The 14578-nt window shown below is 50.3% G+C and overlaps 1 protein-coding gene and 2 pseudogenes across 3 annotated transcripts; 2 read left to right on the top strand and 1 right to left on the bottom strand.

Moving 5' to 3' along the window:
• The first annotated feature begins 207 nt into the window (after window positions 1-207).
• On the top strand, window positions 208-2152 carry LOC308154483 (protein regulator of cytokinesis 1-like; annotated as a pseudogene). The gene is made up of 4 exons: window positions 208-645; window positions 860-1236; window positions 1334-1491; window positions 1656-2152. The product of its transcript is annotated as a protein regulator of cytokinesis 1-like (transcript).
• Window positions 2153-3181: 1029 nt separating this feature from the next.
• Window positions 3182-10050, top strand: LOC308154482 (annotated as a pseudogene). Its single transcript has 8 exons — window positions 3182-3619; window positions 3860-3982; window positions 4146-4580; window positions 5650-6154; window positions 6699-6880; window positions 7184-7294; window positions 8066-8465; window positions 9197-10050. The product of its transcript is annotated as an uncharacterized misc_RNA (transcript).
• Window positions 10051-13230: 3180 nt separating this feature from the next.
• LOC308154481 (leucine-rich repeat-containing protein 28-like) lies at window positions 13231-14220 on the bottom strand (the record flags this gene model as incomplete). The annotated part of the gene is made up of 1 exon (XM_080527640.1): window positions 13231-14220. The coding sequence occupies one exon, from the start codon at window positions 14218-14220 to the stop codon at window positions 13231-13233; it is 990 nt and encodes a 329-aa protein (XP_080383766.1).
• Window positions 14221-14578: the final 358 nt, after the last annotated feature.

Raw genomic sequence — 14578 nt, 5'->3', positions numbered from 1 at the left:
AAATTTTTGTTTTTACCAGTTCAATACACCTGATTTGAAAAGACACTCTACGCCTCTTTCTTTGATGAACTTTATTGACAAGGTTTAGCTAGATGTTACCAGAGAACATCATAGTAAAAAAACATATTAGATTTTGATAGATTTTCCTGCCTTACCAGGGACAAGAACACGACTGGAAAAGGAATAATAACATTATTGGAATTCACGATGAGGAAGAGTGAGGTGCTCGCAGCGGAGTCTGTGGCATGCTTGAATAAAGCCCTGTGCCACTTGAAGGGCATCTGGGATGAGATCGGCATCCCAGAAGACCAGAGACTGGAGAGAGGTCATGTGGTCAAGAACCATATCAAAAGTTTGCTGGACACGGTGATTGCTGAGGAGGAGTCCCGAAGGAAGAGACTCCTTATAAGCATGGAGAAATGCAGGAAAGATCTGGACACACTCTGTCTGGAACTGCACACACCCCATGTTGAGGAGGAGCGGGGGAACAGCATGCTCCAGCAGGAGAAGGACATCCGGACTCGGGTGGAGGTTCTGTTGAAGGAGAAGAACCAGAGGATGCAGCGGCTCAAAGCCCTGGTCGAGCAGGACCAGGACCTGTGTGACATCCTCTGCTCCCAGCCCTTCTCCATCGCCCCCAAGGACGTCCGTATGCGTATAATATATAGGGGTAGAGGGGTAGTATAATATATAGGGGTAGAGGGGTAGTATAATATATAGGGGTAGAGGGGTAGTATAATATATAGGGGTAGAGGGGTAGTATAATATATGGGGGTAGAGGGGTAGTATAATGTATTGGGGTAGTATAATATCCCTGACATGGAATCCATATAAAATACATCTGTGGGACCGGCTGCAGGTCCCGGAGGAGGAGAGAGGGGCCTTCTCTGATCACATGGTCCAGTCCAAGAAGAAGAACCTGGAGGCGTTACAAGAGGAGATCAGGCGTCTGGAGGAGCTCAAACTGCTGAACATCCGTCACGTCACCGAGGCCATCCGGTCAGAGGTAGCTGTGTTATGGGAAAGGTGCTTCCTCAGCACTGAACAGCGGCAGGCCTTCGCTCCCTACTTTAGCGAGGAGTACACTGAGGAGCTGCTGGGTCTGCACGAGGGTGAGATCCTGAGGCTGAACCAGCACTTTGAAGAGCACAAGGAGCTGTTTGAGGGGGTCCACCACTGGGAGGACAGCTGGAGGCTCTTCCTGGATCTAGAGAGAAAAGCCACAGACCCCACCAGGTTGACCAACAGAGGAGGGGCCCTCCTCAAAGAGGAGAGACAGTTAGCCCTTCTAAAATGCCTTTCTAAACAATGGAATGAAATAAATGATGAACAGCATGCTCCAGCAGGAGAAGGACATCCGGACTCGGGTGGAGGTTCTGTTGAAGGAGAAGAACCAGAGGATGCAGCGGCTCAAAGCCCTGGTCGAGCAGGACCAGGACCTGTGTGACATCCTCTGCTCCCAGCCCTTCTCCATCGCCCCCAAGGACGTCCGTATGCGTATAATATATAGGGGTAGAGGGGTAGTATAATATATAGGGGTAGAGGGGTAGTATAATATATAGGGGTAGAGGGGTAGTATAATATATGGGGGTAGAGGGGTAGTATAATGTATTGGGGTAGTATAATATCCCTGACATGGAATCCATATAAAATACATCTGTGGGACCGGCTGCAGGTCCCGGAGGAGGAGAGAGGGGCCTTCTCTGATCACATGGTCCAGTCCAAGAAGAAGAAGAACCTGGAGGCGTTACAAGAGGAGATCAGGCGTCTGGAGGAGCTCAAACTGCTGAACATCCGTCACGTCACCGAGGCCATCCGGTCAGAGGTAGCTGTGTTATGGTAGAGGTGCTTCCTCAGCACTGAACAGCGGCAGGCCTTCGCTCCCTACTTTAGCGAGGAGTCCACTGAGGAGCTGCTGGGTCTGCACGAGGGTGAGATCCTGAGGCTGAACCAGCACTTTGAAGAGCACAAGGAGCTGTTTGAGGGGGTCCACCACTGGGAGGACAGCTGGAGGCTCTTCCTGGATCTAGAGAGAAAAGCCACAGACCCCACCAGGTTGACCAACAGAGGAGGGGCCCTCCTCAAAGAGGAGAGACAGAGGTCAGAGTTGCACAAAAGCCTGCCCAAGCTTGAGAAGAAGCTGAAAGCCTGAAGAAGCAAGAGAGACCTTGAGAACCAGAGAACAGAAGAGACCCTGGCAACACAGAAGAGGAAGAGGAAGGTAGAGGAAGGTAGAGGAAGAGTTGGGGCCTGCACGGAGGAGACGAGGTGGGAGCTGGTCTGACCAGCGGTGGTCTGACCAGCGGTGGCTCGGTACCGAGGAGAGGAGGGAGGAGGATCTGATTGCGGATATGGGCTTCCTGTCTGTCACAGACTGGTGGTTCGGTACCGAGGAGAGGAAGGAGGAGGATCTGATTGCGGATATGGGCTTCCTGTCTGTCACAGACTAGTAACTCTCCACCTCTGACTGACAGCTCGATCCCTCCTCTACTTTGAATGAACTCAACCCCAATGTGTTGAATTGATATAGATTTATGAAGTAGTAGTAATAATATTAAGATAAGATTTCTGTCAGCATGCATACATTTTAAAACAATTATAAATAAAAGTGTTTTTTGAATGAACTCAACCCCAATGTGTTGAATTGATATAGATGTAGACTGACAATGTATCAAATATACACATTCTGCAGTTACAAATTATACATTTAACTACAACATTTACATCACAATGGTGCATTTCTTGGAATCTCTAACATTGAAATGTATGAAATATTCCCCTCTTTGTATAGTTTTGTAATTTGTTTAAAGTGTAATTACTGTGGATATCTTTGTTTAAAATGAAGAAAAGTGGGCATTTTCACATGATGTGGAGCCCAACATCACGGCAGCTTGTCCAAGTATGTGATATTTCTCCCCCTGAGGTTCTCTGACTTTGTGAAGGCCAGGACTATGTATTTGTGTGTGATTATTTCAAATTTTTGTTTTTACCAGTTCAATACACCTGATTTGAAAAGCCACTCTATGCCTCTTTCTTTGATGAACTTTATTGACAAGGTTTAGCTAGATGTTACCAGAGAACATCATAGTAAAAAAACATATTAGATTTTGATAGATTTTCCTGCCTTACCAGGGACAAGAACACGACTGGAAAAGGAATAATAACATTATTGGAATTCACGATGAGGAAGAGTGAGGTGCTCGCAGCGGAGTCTGTGGCATGCTTGAATAAAGCCCTGTGCCACTTGAAGGGCATCTGGGATGAGATCGGCATCCCAGAAGACCAGAGACTGGAGAGAGGTCATGTGGTCAAGAACCATATCAAAAGTTTGCTGGACACGATGATTGCTGAGGAGGAGTCCCGAAGGAAGAGACTCCTGATAAGCATGGAGAAATGCAGGAAAGATCTGGACACACTCTGTCTGGAACTGCACACACCCCATGTTGAGGAGGAGCGGGGGAACAGCATGTTCCAGCAGGAGAAGGACATCCGGACTCGGGTGGAGGTTCTGTTGAAGGAGAAGAACCAGAGGATGCAGCGGCTCAAAGCCCTGGTCGAGCAGGACCAGGACCTGTGTGACATCCTCTGCGCCCAGCCCTTCTCCATCGCCCCCAAGGACGTCCGTATGCGTATAATATATTGGGGTAGAGGGGTAGTATAATATATTGGGGTAGAGGGGTAGTATAATATATAGGGGTAGAGGGGTAGTATAATATATAGGGGTAGAGGGGTAGTATAATATATTGGGGTAGAGGGGTAGTATAATATATGGGGGTAGAGGGGTAGTATAATGTATTGGGGTAGTATAATATCCCTGACATGGAATCCATATAAAATACATCTGTGGGACCGGCTGCAGGTCCCGGAGGAGGAGAGAGGGGCCTTCTCTGATCACATGGTCCAGTCCAAGAAGAAGAACCTGGAGGCGTTACAAGAGGAGATCAGGCGTCTGGAGGAGCTCAAACTGCTGAACATCCGTCACGTCACGAAGAAGATGATTGGACATTAGTGTCAGTCATGCGGGCGCTCTCGAAGATAACGGCCGCTACCAAACTACTCCTGTCTTCTCAACTATCAGCTGCAACTCATTACATCAGGCAGTCAAGATGAGCGCATTGTCAACGCCCGTCTCCCGGGTACGTCAGTGGGCCTCGCCGTCCCTGAAGCACATGGGCGCCTCTCCGACCACCAGCACCCCGCTACTGGCGTCTTTTCCTGGCAACGACGATGAGCTGGAGCGGCGGCAGAGGCGTCAATCCCGGGTCATTGACCTACAAAGTGCGCCTGAATCGCCGTTTAAGGAGTCTGCCTCTCATAGCACCACAGGGACCCCCGCTGCTGTGCCCAAGCTGTCAAACGCACAGATTTCAGAGCATTACTCCACCTGCATCAAGCTGTCCACGGAAAATAATATTACAACCAAGAACGCCTTTGGTCTCCACCTGATTGATTACATGGCAGACATCCTCAAGCAGAAGGATTCTGAGGCCACAAACTTCAAGGTGGCTGCTGGGACGCTGGACGCCAGTACAAAGATTTACGCCGTCAGAGTGGATGCTGTCCACGCCGACGCCTACAGAGTGCTGGGAGGTCTGGGTGCTGAGACTAAGCCTGCTGAAGACATCTCACCCTGCAAAAACTCTCTCGTCACGCGCACACACTCGCGCAAAACCTTGTATTATTCTCCAGCGATGGCACAGCGCGAAGCGAAGTGTGGAGTGTGGAGTGTGGAGTGTCGACTATGCCGTAACATCATGGTACTATAGAACCACAAAGGCCCATAAAACAAGACTCCAGACAGCCCAAAATAAACTGGTTAGGCTTCTGCTAGGCCTCAACCCTAGGACACATCTAACCGCTGCTCATTTTTTGAGCCTTGATTGGCTACGAGTAGTTGACAGAGTGCAGCAGCTTGCACTGGGCCTGGTCTTCAAGATACGCTACACCACAAAGACACCCAAGTACCTGTCAACATACTTCCAGAAAGTGAACAACGTCCACACATACAACACCAGAGGAAGCTCCACGAACCACGTTCAACCGCGTTGCACCACAAACAAGGGGTTAAACTCGTTTGCAAACTATGCAGTAAAAATGTGGAACGCCCTTCCTATAATCTTAAAGGAGTGCAAAACACTGCCCACCTTCAAAACCACTCTCAAAAAACATTTACAGGAGGCTGCAATCCGTAACTGGACCCTCTAAATCAAAAATCAGATTAAAAGACCCGAACTACCCACTGTACATACTTTGTGTTTTGTCCCCCGCCCCCACCTGTGGTGTATGTCCCCACCTGTCCTACCCGCTGTACATACCTTATGTTTTGTTGTATTGTTCTTCCCATGATGGATGTATGTTTATCTTGTAGATAGTAATAGTTATTTGTCTGTATTATCTTGTAGATAGTACTAGTTTTTTTTTGTCTGTCTTACATGTAACGATGAATTGAGAATCAAGGACCCCAATTGAAATAGGCCAGTGGCTTTCTTGGGTTTTTATCCTGTTAGTTGACCTTGTATGTAATATGTACTTTCATGTACCTACTTCTGCAAATCTTCTAATAAAGTTTTCAATCAATCAAACGTCACCGAGGCCATCCGGTCAGAGGTAGCTGTGTTATGGTAGAGGTGCTTCCTCAGCACTGAACAGCGGCAGGCCTTCGCTCCCTACTTTAGCGAGGAGTACACTGAGGAGCTGCTGGGTCTGCACGAGGGTGAGATCCTGAGGCTGAACCAGCACTTTGAAGAGCACAAGGAGCTGTTTGAGGGGGTCCACCACTGGGCGGACAGCTGGAGGCTCTTCCTGGATCTAGAGAGAAAAGCCACAGACCCCACCAGGTTGACCAACAGAGGAGGGGCCCTCCTCAAAGAGGAGAGACAGAGGTCAGAGTTGCACAAAAGCCTGCCCAAGCTTGAGAAGAAGCTGAAAGCCCAGATAGACGTGTGGGAGCAGGAGCAGGGGCGGGACTTCCTGGTCAACGGACAGCAGTTCCTGCAGTTTGTGGAGGAGCAGTGGGAGACGCACCGCGTAGAGAAGGAGCAGGAGAAACTGGAGAGACAATTGAAGAAAAGCAAGCAGACAGAAATGGATATGCTCTATGGAACGTCCGTCAGAACACCAACTCAAAGGAGGTTCCTTGGCACTGTGACCCCCAGTAAAACACGAAAGCTCAATGCCACCTCCAGCATCTCTAGCGCCAACTCTAACAGCACCGTCCGCTCAGCTTTTCAAATTCAAACTCAAACCCCAATGTGTTGAATTGATATAGATTTTTTCAGGGACCAATCAACCCAGGGTTCAACAGAGGATTGAGGATGTTGAGGGAAGATCCCTGTTGCCATTGAGAAGTGGGACAGTTTAAGTGAAGAAAACAAAGCACAACTTGGGTCAATGTCAAATTTCTACTGCAAAATGCACCTTGTTGCAAACCTGGAGGAGGAAGCCAAGAAAGCCTTGAAGAGCTTTGAGGACGTCGTTGTGCAGGAGGGGAAGAACACCCACAGCTTCACCACCAATGAAGCAGGAGCAGTGCGTTTAGTCCCAACAGCATGCAAAGCATTCACCGTAAGAGGCTCTGATGAAGCGGGCATTCCACACCTTCTGGAGGCTCATCTAGCTCCACTTGGCAGGTGTGAGAGCACTTGGCATCATAGATAAGATGGTTACAGGACCATTCTGGCGGCTCATCTCTCAAAAAGGCAAGAACATCCTCAGCCTAAACCACCATCTGTTGGATATGAAGATCCAGTTTGAGAGATGGAGCCGAGATGCAAGTCCACTCCTGGAAGCAGAAGCCCTATTCAACGAGGAAGTTGTTGAGGTCCACAAAGATGATCTGTACGAGGAACTCTTCAGTGAAAGTGGCGATGAAGAGTTTCAGGTGATTTTTTATATTGTGCATCTGTCAAATTTAAATATATTGAATGACAACTGTACATAGACCCTACTGTGTGTATGAGTACAAACATACTACACGCGTGTGAGCATGCATGCACAGTACAGTCACACTCATGAAACACTGTACCCACACACAGTGAAAGATTATCCCATGAAACGCGTACATGGGCTGATTGGTAAAAAAATAATTGCCGTCCCGTAGGTTTTGACACTATCTGTTATGTGTAACTGCAAATGTTAGGATGTAGCATGGTCATTCTGATATATTTGTATTTATTCCCCTCAGACCATGACACAGGAGGCCCTGGAGCTGATGATGTCTGGGATGCTTATTCTGTTGGAAAGGCAGGCTGCAGATCAGCTTCCAGGAGGAAAGTACTGGGATCCCTCAGAGGAGGTGAGGGCGCATGCTGGAAATGTGCCAACAACAAATATTGTGTCAGAACGTGACTTTGCCATCCTCGACATGCTGGTGCGACAGAAGCCTTCTGCTAGGACTCAAACTGCTGAACATCCGTCACGTCACCGAGGCCATCCGGTCAGAGGTAGCTGTGTTATGGTAGAGGTGCTTCCTCAGCACTGAACAGCGGCAGGCCTTCGCTCCCAACTTTAGCCAGGAGTACACTGAGGAGTTGCTGGGTCTGCACCAGGGTGAGATCCTGAGGCTGAACCAGCACTTTGAAGAGCACAAGGAGCTGTGTTGAAATGTGCCAACAACAAATATTGTGTCAGAACGTGACTTTGCCATCCTCGACATGCTGGTGCGACAGAAGCCTTCTGCTAGGACAATGTCGCAAAAAAGAAAAAAGCAGCAACAGAAGAGAGAGAAAGAAAACAAAGAACTAAACAACAAGGTCATGCTGACAAATAAAATAGCAAAATTGGGTGGTGTATGGTGTTCAGCAGCAGAAATAGATCACCAACTTTCAGCTCTGGCTACTGAAAGAGAAAAGATTCTAGCCTTGGTGACCCAGCTGCAGTTCCACAGGTCTGTCCTTAAGGCAAAAGGAGCAAAAGAACTGTTCCAGCAGTCGGTCACAAGAGATGGGAAATCTCACACTTTCAGCTTCAAGGAGCTTCGCCTGAATGTGCTTGAAGTTCTAAAAGAGAACCAGGTTGTTGAGGAGACAGAAGAGAATCAACAGGAGCCTGCAATAACATACCGCAGCGAGGAGGAAGTAAGGAAAAGGCTAGAGAGGTCTGGGATGAGATCGGCATCCCAGAAGACCAGAGACTGGAGAGAGGTCATGTGGTCAAGAACCATATCAAAAGTTTGCTGGACACGATGATTGCTGAGGAGGAGTCCCGAAGGAAGAGACTCCTGATAAGCATGGAGAAATGCAGGAAAGATCTGGACACACTCTGTCTGGAACTGCACACACCCCATGTTGAGGAGGAGCGGGGGAACAGCATGCTCCAGCAGGAGAAGGACATCCGGACTCGGGTGGAGGTTCTGTTGAAGGAGAAGAACCAGAGGATGCAGCGGCTCAAAGCCCTGGTCGAGCAGGACCAGGACCTGTGTGACATCCTCTGCTCCCAGCCCTTCTCCATCGCCCCCAAGGACGTCCGTATGCGTATAATATATAGGGGTAGAGGGGTAGTATAATATATAGGGGTAGAGGGGTAGTATAATATATAGGGGTAGAGGGGTAGTATAATATATAGGGGTAGAGGGGTAGTATAATATATAGGGGTAGAGGGGTAGTATAATATATAGGGGTAGAGGGGTAGTATAATATATAGGGGTAGAGGGGTAGTATAATATATAGGGGTAGAGGGGTAGTATAATATATAGGGGTAGAGGGGTAGTATAATATATGGGGGTAGAGGGGTAGTATAATGTATTGGGGTAGTATAATATCCCTGACATGGAATCCATATAAAATACATCCATGAATGTTGCTGATGTTTACCAACATGTTTATAACATCAACGCAGAATATTACAGTTTTAGTTCATGTTTTAGCCTACCAGGCCCAAAGAGGAGCCTACCAGGCCCAAAGAGGAGCCTACCAGGCCCAGCGAGGAGCCTACCAGGCCCAAAGAGGAGCCTACCAGGCCCAAAGAGGAGCCTACCAGGCCCAAAGAGGAGCCTACCAGGCCCAAAGAGGAGCCTACCAGGCCCAAAGAGGAGCCTACCAGGCCCAGCGAGGAGCCTACCAGGCCCAGGGAGCAGCCAGCCTGGAGGACCAACCCGGAGGGGTGTGTGTGTGTGTGTGTGTGTGTGCTGAGTAGAGATCAACGTGGGTCTTGTGTGTAAATTACCAGAGAGTCTATTGAAGTTCAAACAGCCTCACAGTCATCCATGAACCCCACCGTGAGAGGGTCCAGAAGCTGTGGGACCGGCTGCAGGTCCCGGAGGAGGAGAGAGGGGCCTTCTCTGATCACATGGTCCAGTCCAAGAAGAAGAAGAACCTGGAGGTGTTACAAGAGGAGATCAGGCGTCTGGAGGAGCTCAAACTGCTGAACATCCGTCACGTCACCGAGGCCATCCGGTCAGAGGTAGCTGTGTTATGGTAGAGGTGCTTCCTCAGCACTGAACAGCGGCAGGCCTTCGCTCCCTACTTTAGCGAGGAGTACACTGAGGAGCTGCTGGGTCTGCACGAGGGTGAGATCCTGAGGCTGAACCAGCACTTTGAAGAGCACAAGGAGCTGTTTGAGGGGGTCCACCACTGGGAGGACAGCTGGAGGCTCTTCCTGGATCTAGAGAGAAAAGCCACAGACCCCACCAGGTTGACCAACAGAGGAGGGGCCCTCCTCAAAGAGGAGAGACAGAGGTCAGAGTTGCACAAAAGCCTGCCCAAGCTTGAGAAGAAGCTGAAAGCCCAGATAGACGTGTGGGAGCAGGAGCAGGGGCGGGACTTCCTGGTCAACGGACAGCAGTTCCTGCAGTTTGTGGAGGAGCAGTGGGAGACGCACCGCGTAGAGAAGGAGCAGGAGAAACTGGAGAGACAATTGAAGAAAAGCAAGCAGACAGAAATGGATATGCTCTATGGAACGTCCGTCAGAACACCAACTCAAAGGAGGTTCCTTGGCACTGTGACCCCCAGTAAAACACGAAAGCTCAATGCCACCTCCAGCATCTCTAGCGCCAACTCTAACAGCACCGTCCGCTCAGCTTTTCAAATTCAAACTCAAACCCCAATGTGTTGAATTGATATAGATTTTTTCAGGGACCAATCAACCAAGGGTTCAACAGAGGATTGAGGATGTTGAGGGAAGATCCCTGTTGCCATTGAGAAGTGGGACAGTTTAAGTGAAGAAAACAAAGCACAACTTGGGTCAATGTCAAATTTCTACTGCAAAATGCACCTTGTTGCAAACCTGGAGGAGGAAGCCAAGAAAGCCTTGAAGAGCTTTGAGGATGTCGTTGTGCAGGAGGGGAAGAACACCCACAGCTTCACCACCAATGAAGCAGGAGCAGTGCGTTTAGTCCCAACAGCATGCAAAGCATTCACCGTAAGAGGCTCTGATGAAGCGGGCATTCCACACCTTCTGGAGGCTCATCTAGCTCCACTTGGCAGGTGTGAGAGCACTTGGCATCATAGATAAGATGGTTACAGGACCATTCTGGCGGCTCATCTCTCAAAAAGGCAAGAACATCCTCAGCCTAAACCACCATCTGTTGGATATGAAGATCCAGTTTGAGAGATGGAGCCGAGATGCAAGTCCACTCCTGGAAGCAGAAGCCCTATTCAACGAGGAAGTTGTTGAGGTCCACAAAGATGATCTGTACGAGGAACTCTTCAGTGAAAGTGGCGATGAAGAGTTTCAGGTGATTTTTTATATTGTGCATCTGTCAAATTTAAATATATTGAATGACAACTGTACATAGACCCTACTGTGTGTATGAGTACAAACATACTACACGCGTGTGAGCATGCATGCACAGTACAGTCACACTCATGAAACACTGTACCCACACACAGTGAAAGATTATCCCATGAAACGCGTACATGGGCTGATTGGTAAAAAATAATTGCCGTCCCGTAGGTTTTGACGCTATCTGTTATGTGTAACTGCAAATGTTAGGATGTAGCATGGTCATTCTGATATATTTAAGCAATAGCTCACGACAGGCCGTGGTATATGCTTATTATATCACAGCTAAGGGGCGTTGTTCGGCCCGACGCGAAGCGGATGATTGTACACCCACTAAAAAACTGTGCAGGATAACTAGCACTTGTATCGTTACTGGGCTTGCATTTTTTGTTAGGTGGAGCAGGCTGTGTTGTTGTGTGTGGGTGTGGGTGCAGGCAAAGGGTCAAAATTCACCTGAAATGTTTCCATTTCCATATCTTACCTAGCTTCAGAAACGTTTGTTAGTTTGTAACGGATTGTAGTATGGTATGTGTTAGATATTTTGTAACGGATTTGGAACGCTGACAAGTGCTGTTGTCACAGCGCGCGGCTGTAGTGGACGCAGGCAGGGCACTCCGAAAACGTCTCGACACATTTTCAAACAGGCTTTATTTTGATAAACAGACCACATATTGGGAATCTACATGGTTACTTTGCGTAGGATTATTATTATTTTATTTTTTTAAGTTGATAAAATGTCCTTGAGATTGAATTAAAAGTCTGTTATATTTGGAATGTTGACCGTGAAATAGGCGTATTCATTTCGAACTGTGATGAGGCTCTACTAATCGTAGCTGTGGTATACGCTCAATATACCACGGCTATGAACCAATCAGATTGTTGATTTCACCCATCCGTTTTATAATTGTATTTATTCCCCTCAGACCATGACACAGGAGGCCCTGGAGCTGATGATGTCTGGGATGCTTATTCTGTTGGAAAGGCAGGCTGCAGATCAGCTTCCAGGAGGAAAGTACTGGGATCCCTCAGAGGAGGTGAGGGCGCATGCTGGAAATGTGCCAACAACAAATATTGTGTCAGAACGTGACTTTGCCATCCTCGACATGCTGAACCAGCACTTTGAAGAGCACAAGGAGCTGTTTGAGGGGGTCCACCACTGGGAGGACAGCTGGAGGCTCTTCCTGGATCTAGAGAGAAAAGCAGACCCCACCAGGTTGACCAACAGAGGAGGGGCCCTCCTCAAAGAGGAGAGACAGAGGTCAGAGTTGCACAAAAGCCTGCCCAAGCTTGAGAAGAAGCTGAAAGCCTGAAGAAGCAAGAGAGACCTTGAGAACCAGAGAACAGAAGAGACCCTGGCAACACAGAAGAGGAAGAGGAAGGTAGAGGAAGAGTTGGGGCCTGCACGGAGGAGACGAGGTGGGAGCTGGTCTGACCAGCGGTGGTCTGACCAGCGGTGGCTCGGTACTGAGGAGAGGAGGGAGGAGGATCTGATTGCGGATATGGGCTTGGGGGCAGGTGCTGCCGAGTGCTGATTGGGTAACTGAATGAACGACGATCATGGACGGTTGGAAGATTTGAACATGAACATGCGGCTCGCGAGCCACGGGAAGGGCGGCAGGAGACTCGGCTCTCCATGTCTATGCTTCGCGGTAGCTGTGTTTGCCCTCTCCTCAGCCTTGAGGGGCTGGCGGTATATGCCATAGAGGGCCCTCATGGCAAGCTCCTCCAGGGGGACCACGCGCTCTGCCTCTGAGCCTATGGACTTGACCTTGACAGGTAGAGGCACAGTGACCTCGCCTAGGGCCAGGGAGAGCAGCGTACCGTCAGAGACCTGCGGCGAAAGACCACACCCGCTGCAGCCGATCACTTTGTTGTACAGGTATGACGGAAGGCCTTTGAGGTGGACGTTGTTCTCGACGAAGACAAACTGCAGCTCCCGCGAACGACCCAAGTCCAGGGGCAGCGAGGCCAGGCGGTTGGCGGCCATGGAGAGCTCGTTGAGGCTGTGCAGCTGACAGAGCTGGCGGGGGAAGCCCCTCAGGTGGTTGCGGTCCAGGGTCAGGCACTGCAGGGACAGGCACTGGTGCAGCCGCTCCGGCAGGCAGGCCAGCAGGTTCATGGACACGTCCAGGGTCTCCAGGTCCCAGAGGTCCCCGACCTCTGGAGGAAGGAATTTGAGCTGGTTGTTGGCCAGCCTCAGGTGCCGTAGAGACCTCAGTCTGCCGATCTCAGGACAGATGACCTGCAGAGCGTTGTCACTCAGGTCCAATGACTGGAGCTTGGCCAGGTTTCCTACAGCTTCAGGAATGATGGCTATGTTATTGGAGTGTAGATACAGCTCAATCTGGCTCTGGCTTTGAGCTCCTCTGCCCAGGGGGGGGGGGAGGGCTTGTCTCCCATCTCTGGGGGTGGGAGGAAGGAGAGGGCGGGCTTTGGAGCGGTGGGGGGAGGGCCAGGGGGCTTGGGGGCAGGTGCTGCCGAGTGCTGATTGGGTAACTGAATGAACGACGATCATGGACGGTTGGAAGGTTTGAACATGAACATGCGGCTCGCGAGCCACGGGAAGGGCGGCAGGAGACTCGGCTCTCCATGTCTATGCTTCGCGGTAGCTGTGTTTGCCCTCTCCTCAGCCTTGAGGGGCTGGCGGTATATGCCATAGAGGGCCCTCATGGCGAGCTCCTCCAGGGGGACCACGCGCTCTGCCTCTGAGCCTATGGACTTGACCTTGACAGGTAGAGGCACAGTGACCTCGCCTAGGGCCAGGGAGAGCAGCGTACCGTCAGAGACCTGCGGCAAAAGACCACACCCGCTGCAGCCGATCACTTTGTTGTACAGGTATGACGGAAGGCCTTTGAGGTGGACGTTGTTCTCGACGAAGACAAACTGCAGCTCCCGCGAACGACCCAAGTCCAGGGGCAGCGAGGCCAGGCGGTTGGCGGCCATGGAGAGCTCGTTGAGGCTGTGCAGCTGACAGAGCTGGCGGGGGAAGCCCCTCAGGTGGTTGCGGTCCAGGGTCAGGCACTGCAGGGACAGGCACTGGTGCAGCCGCTCCGGCAGGCAGGCCAGCAGGTTCATGGACACGTCCAGGGTCTCCAGGTCCCGGAGGTCCCCGACCTCTGGAGGAAGGAATTTGAGCTGGTTGTTGGCCAGCCTCAGGTGCCGTAGAGACCTCAGTCTGCCGATCTCAGGACAGATGACCTGCAGAGCGTTGTCACTCAGGTCCAATGACTGGAGCTTGGCCAGGTTTCCTACAGCTTCAGGAATGATGCCTATGTTATTGGAGAGTAGATACAGCTCAATCAAGTTTGGGAGCTTCTGTGCAAGATTGTCAGGCAGAGTTGTGAGTGAGTTCATCTCCATGTAGAGCCTTTCCAAGAACGGCAGACCCTCATCCTTCAGGAGTTCTACAGGGAAGTTGTTGAGGTTCCTGTAGTTAAGGAACAGGTTCTTGTGGCGTTCCTGTTTGGCCATACATATCGTCTCATGGAGTTCTGAGGCCATTTCTATGGAGAAGCCCCTTACCAAGGGGGGTTTCTCTGTCACTCTGCCTTCTATACCATTGTTGCCCCCTGTAGGTGCTGAGGTGATGACAGGTGCGTGTGTGTCCATGTCTTTGATGAAGTCGTGGGTCATTCTCTCCAGCTCCTCCACTTCCCTCATGGAGAGAGGCACCCCCCCGCCGGGGATACGGAACGGGCCAGAGGGTGAGGGCTTTGATGACGGGGGAGATTTCATTGGCTGGCTGAAAGAAGAGGGTGGTGATGTCATCGCCTTGGGCTGAGGAGGGGCCACAGGAGTAGGAGGGGCCACAGGAGCAGGAGGGGGTGGGTTCACATTCTCCGGTCTGCCAATGGGAGAA

The sequence above is a fragment of the Nansenia antarctica genome (genome assembly GCF_963989245.1).
Source record: "Nansenia antarctica genome assembly, chromosome: 3".
Classification (NCBI taxonomy): Eukaryota; Metazoa; Chordata; class Actinopteri; order Argentiniformes; family Microstomatidae; genus Nansenia; species Nansenia antarctica.
The sequence above is the reverse complement of the archived record's forward strand: the minus strand, read 5'-3'. Positions and strand labels throughout refer to the sequence as shown.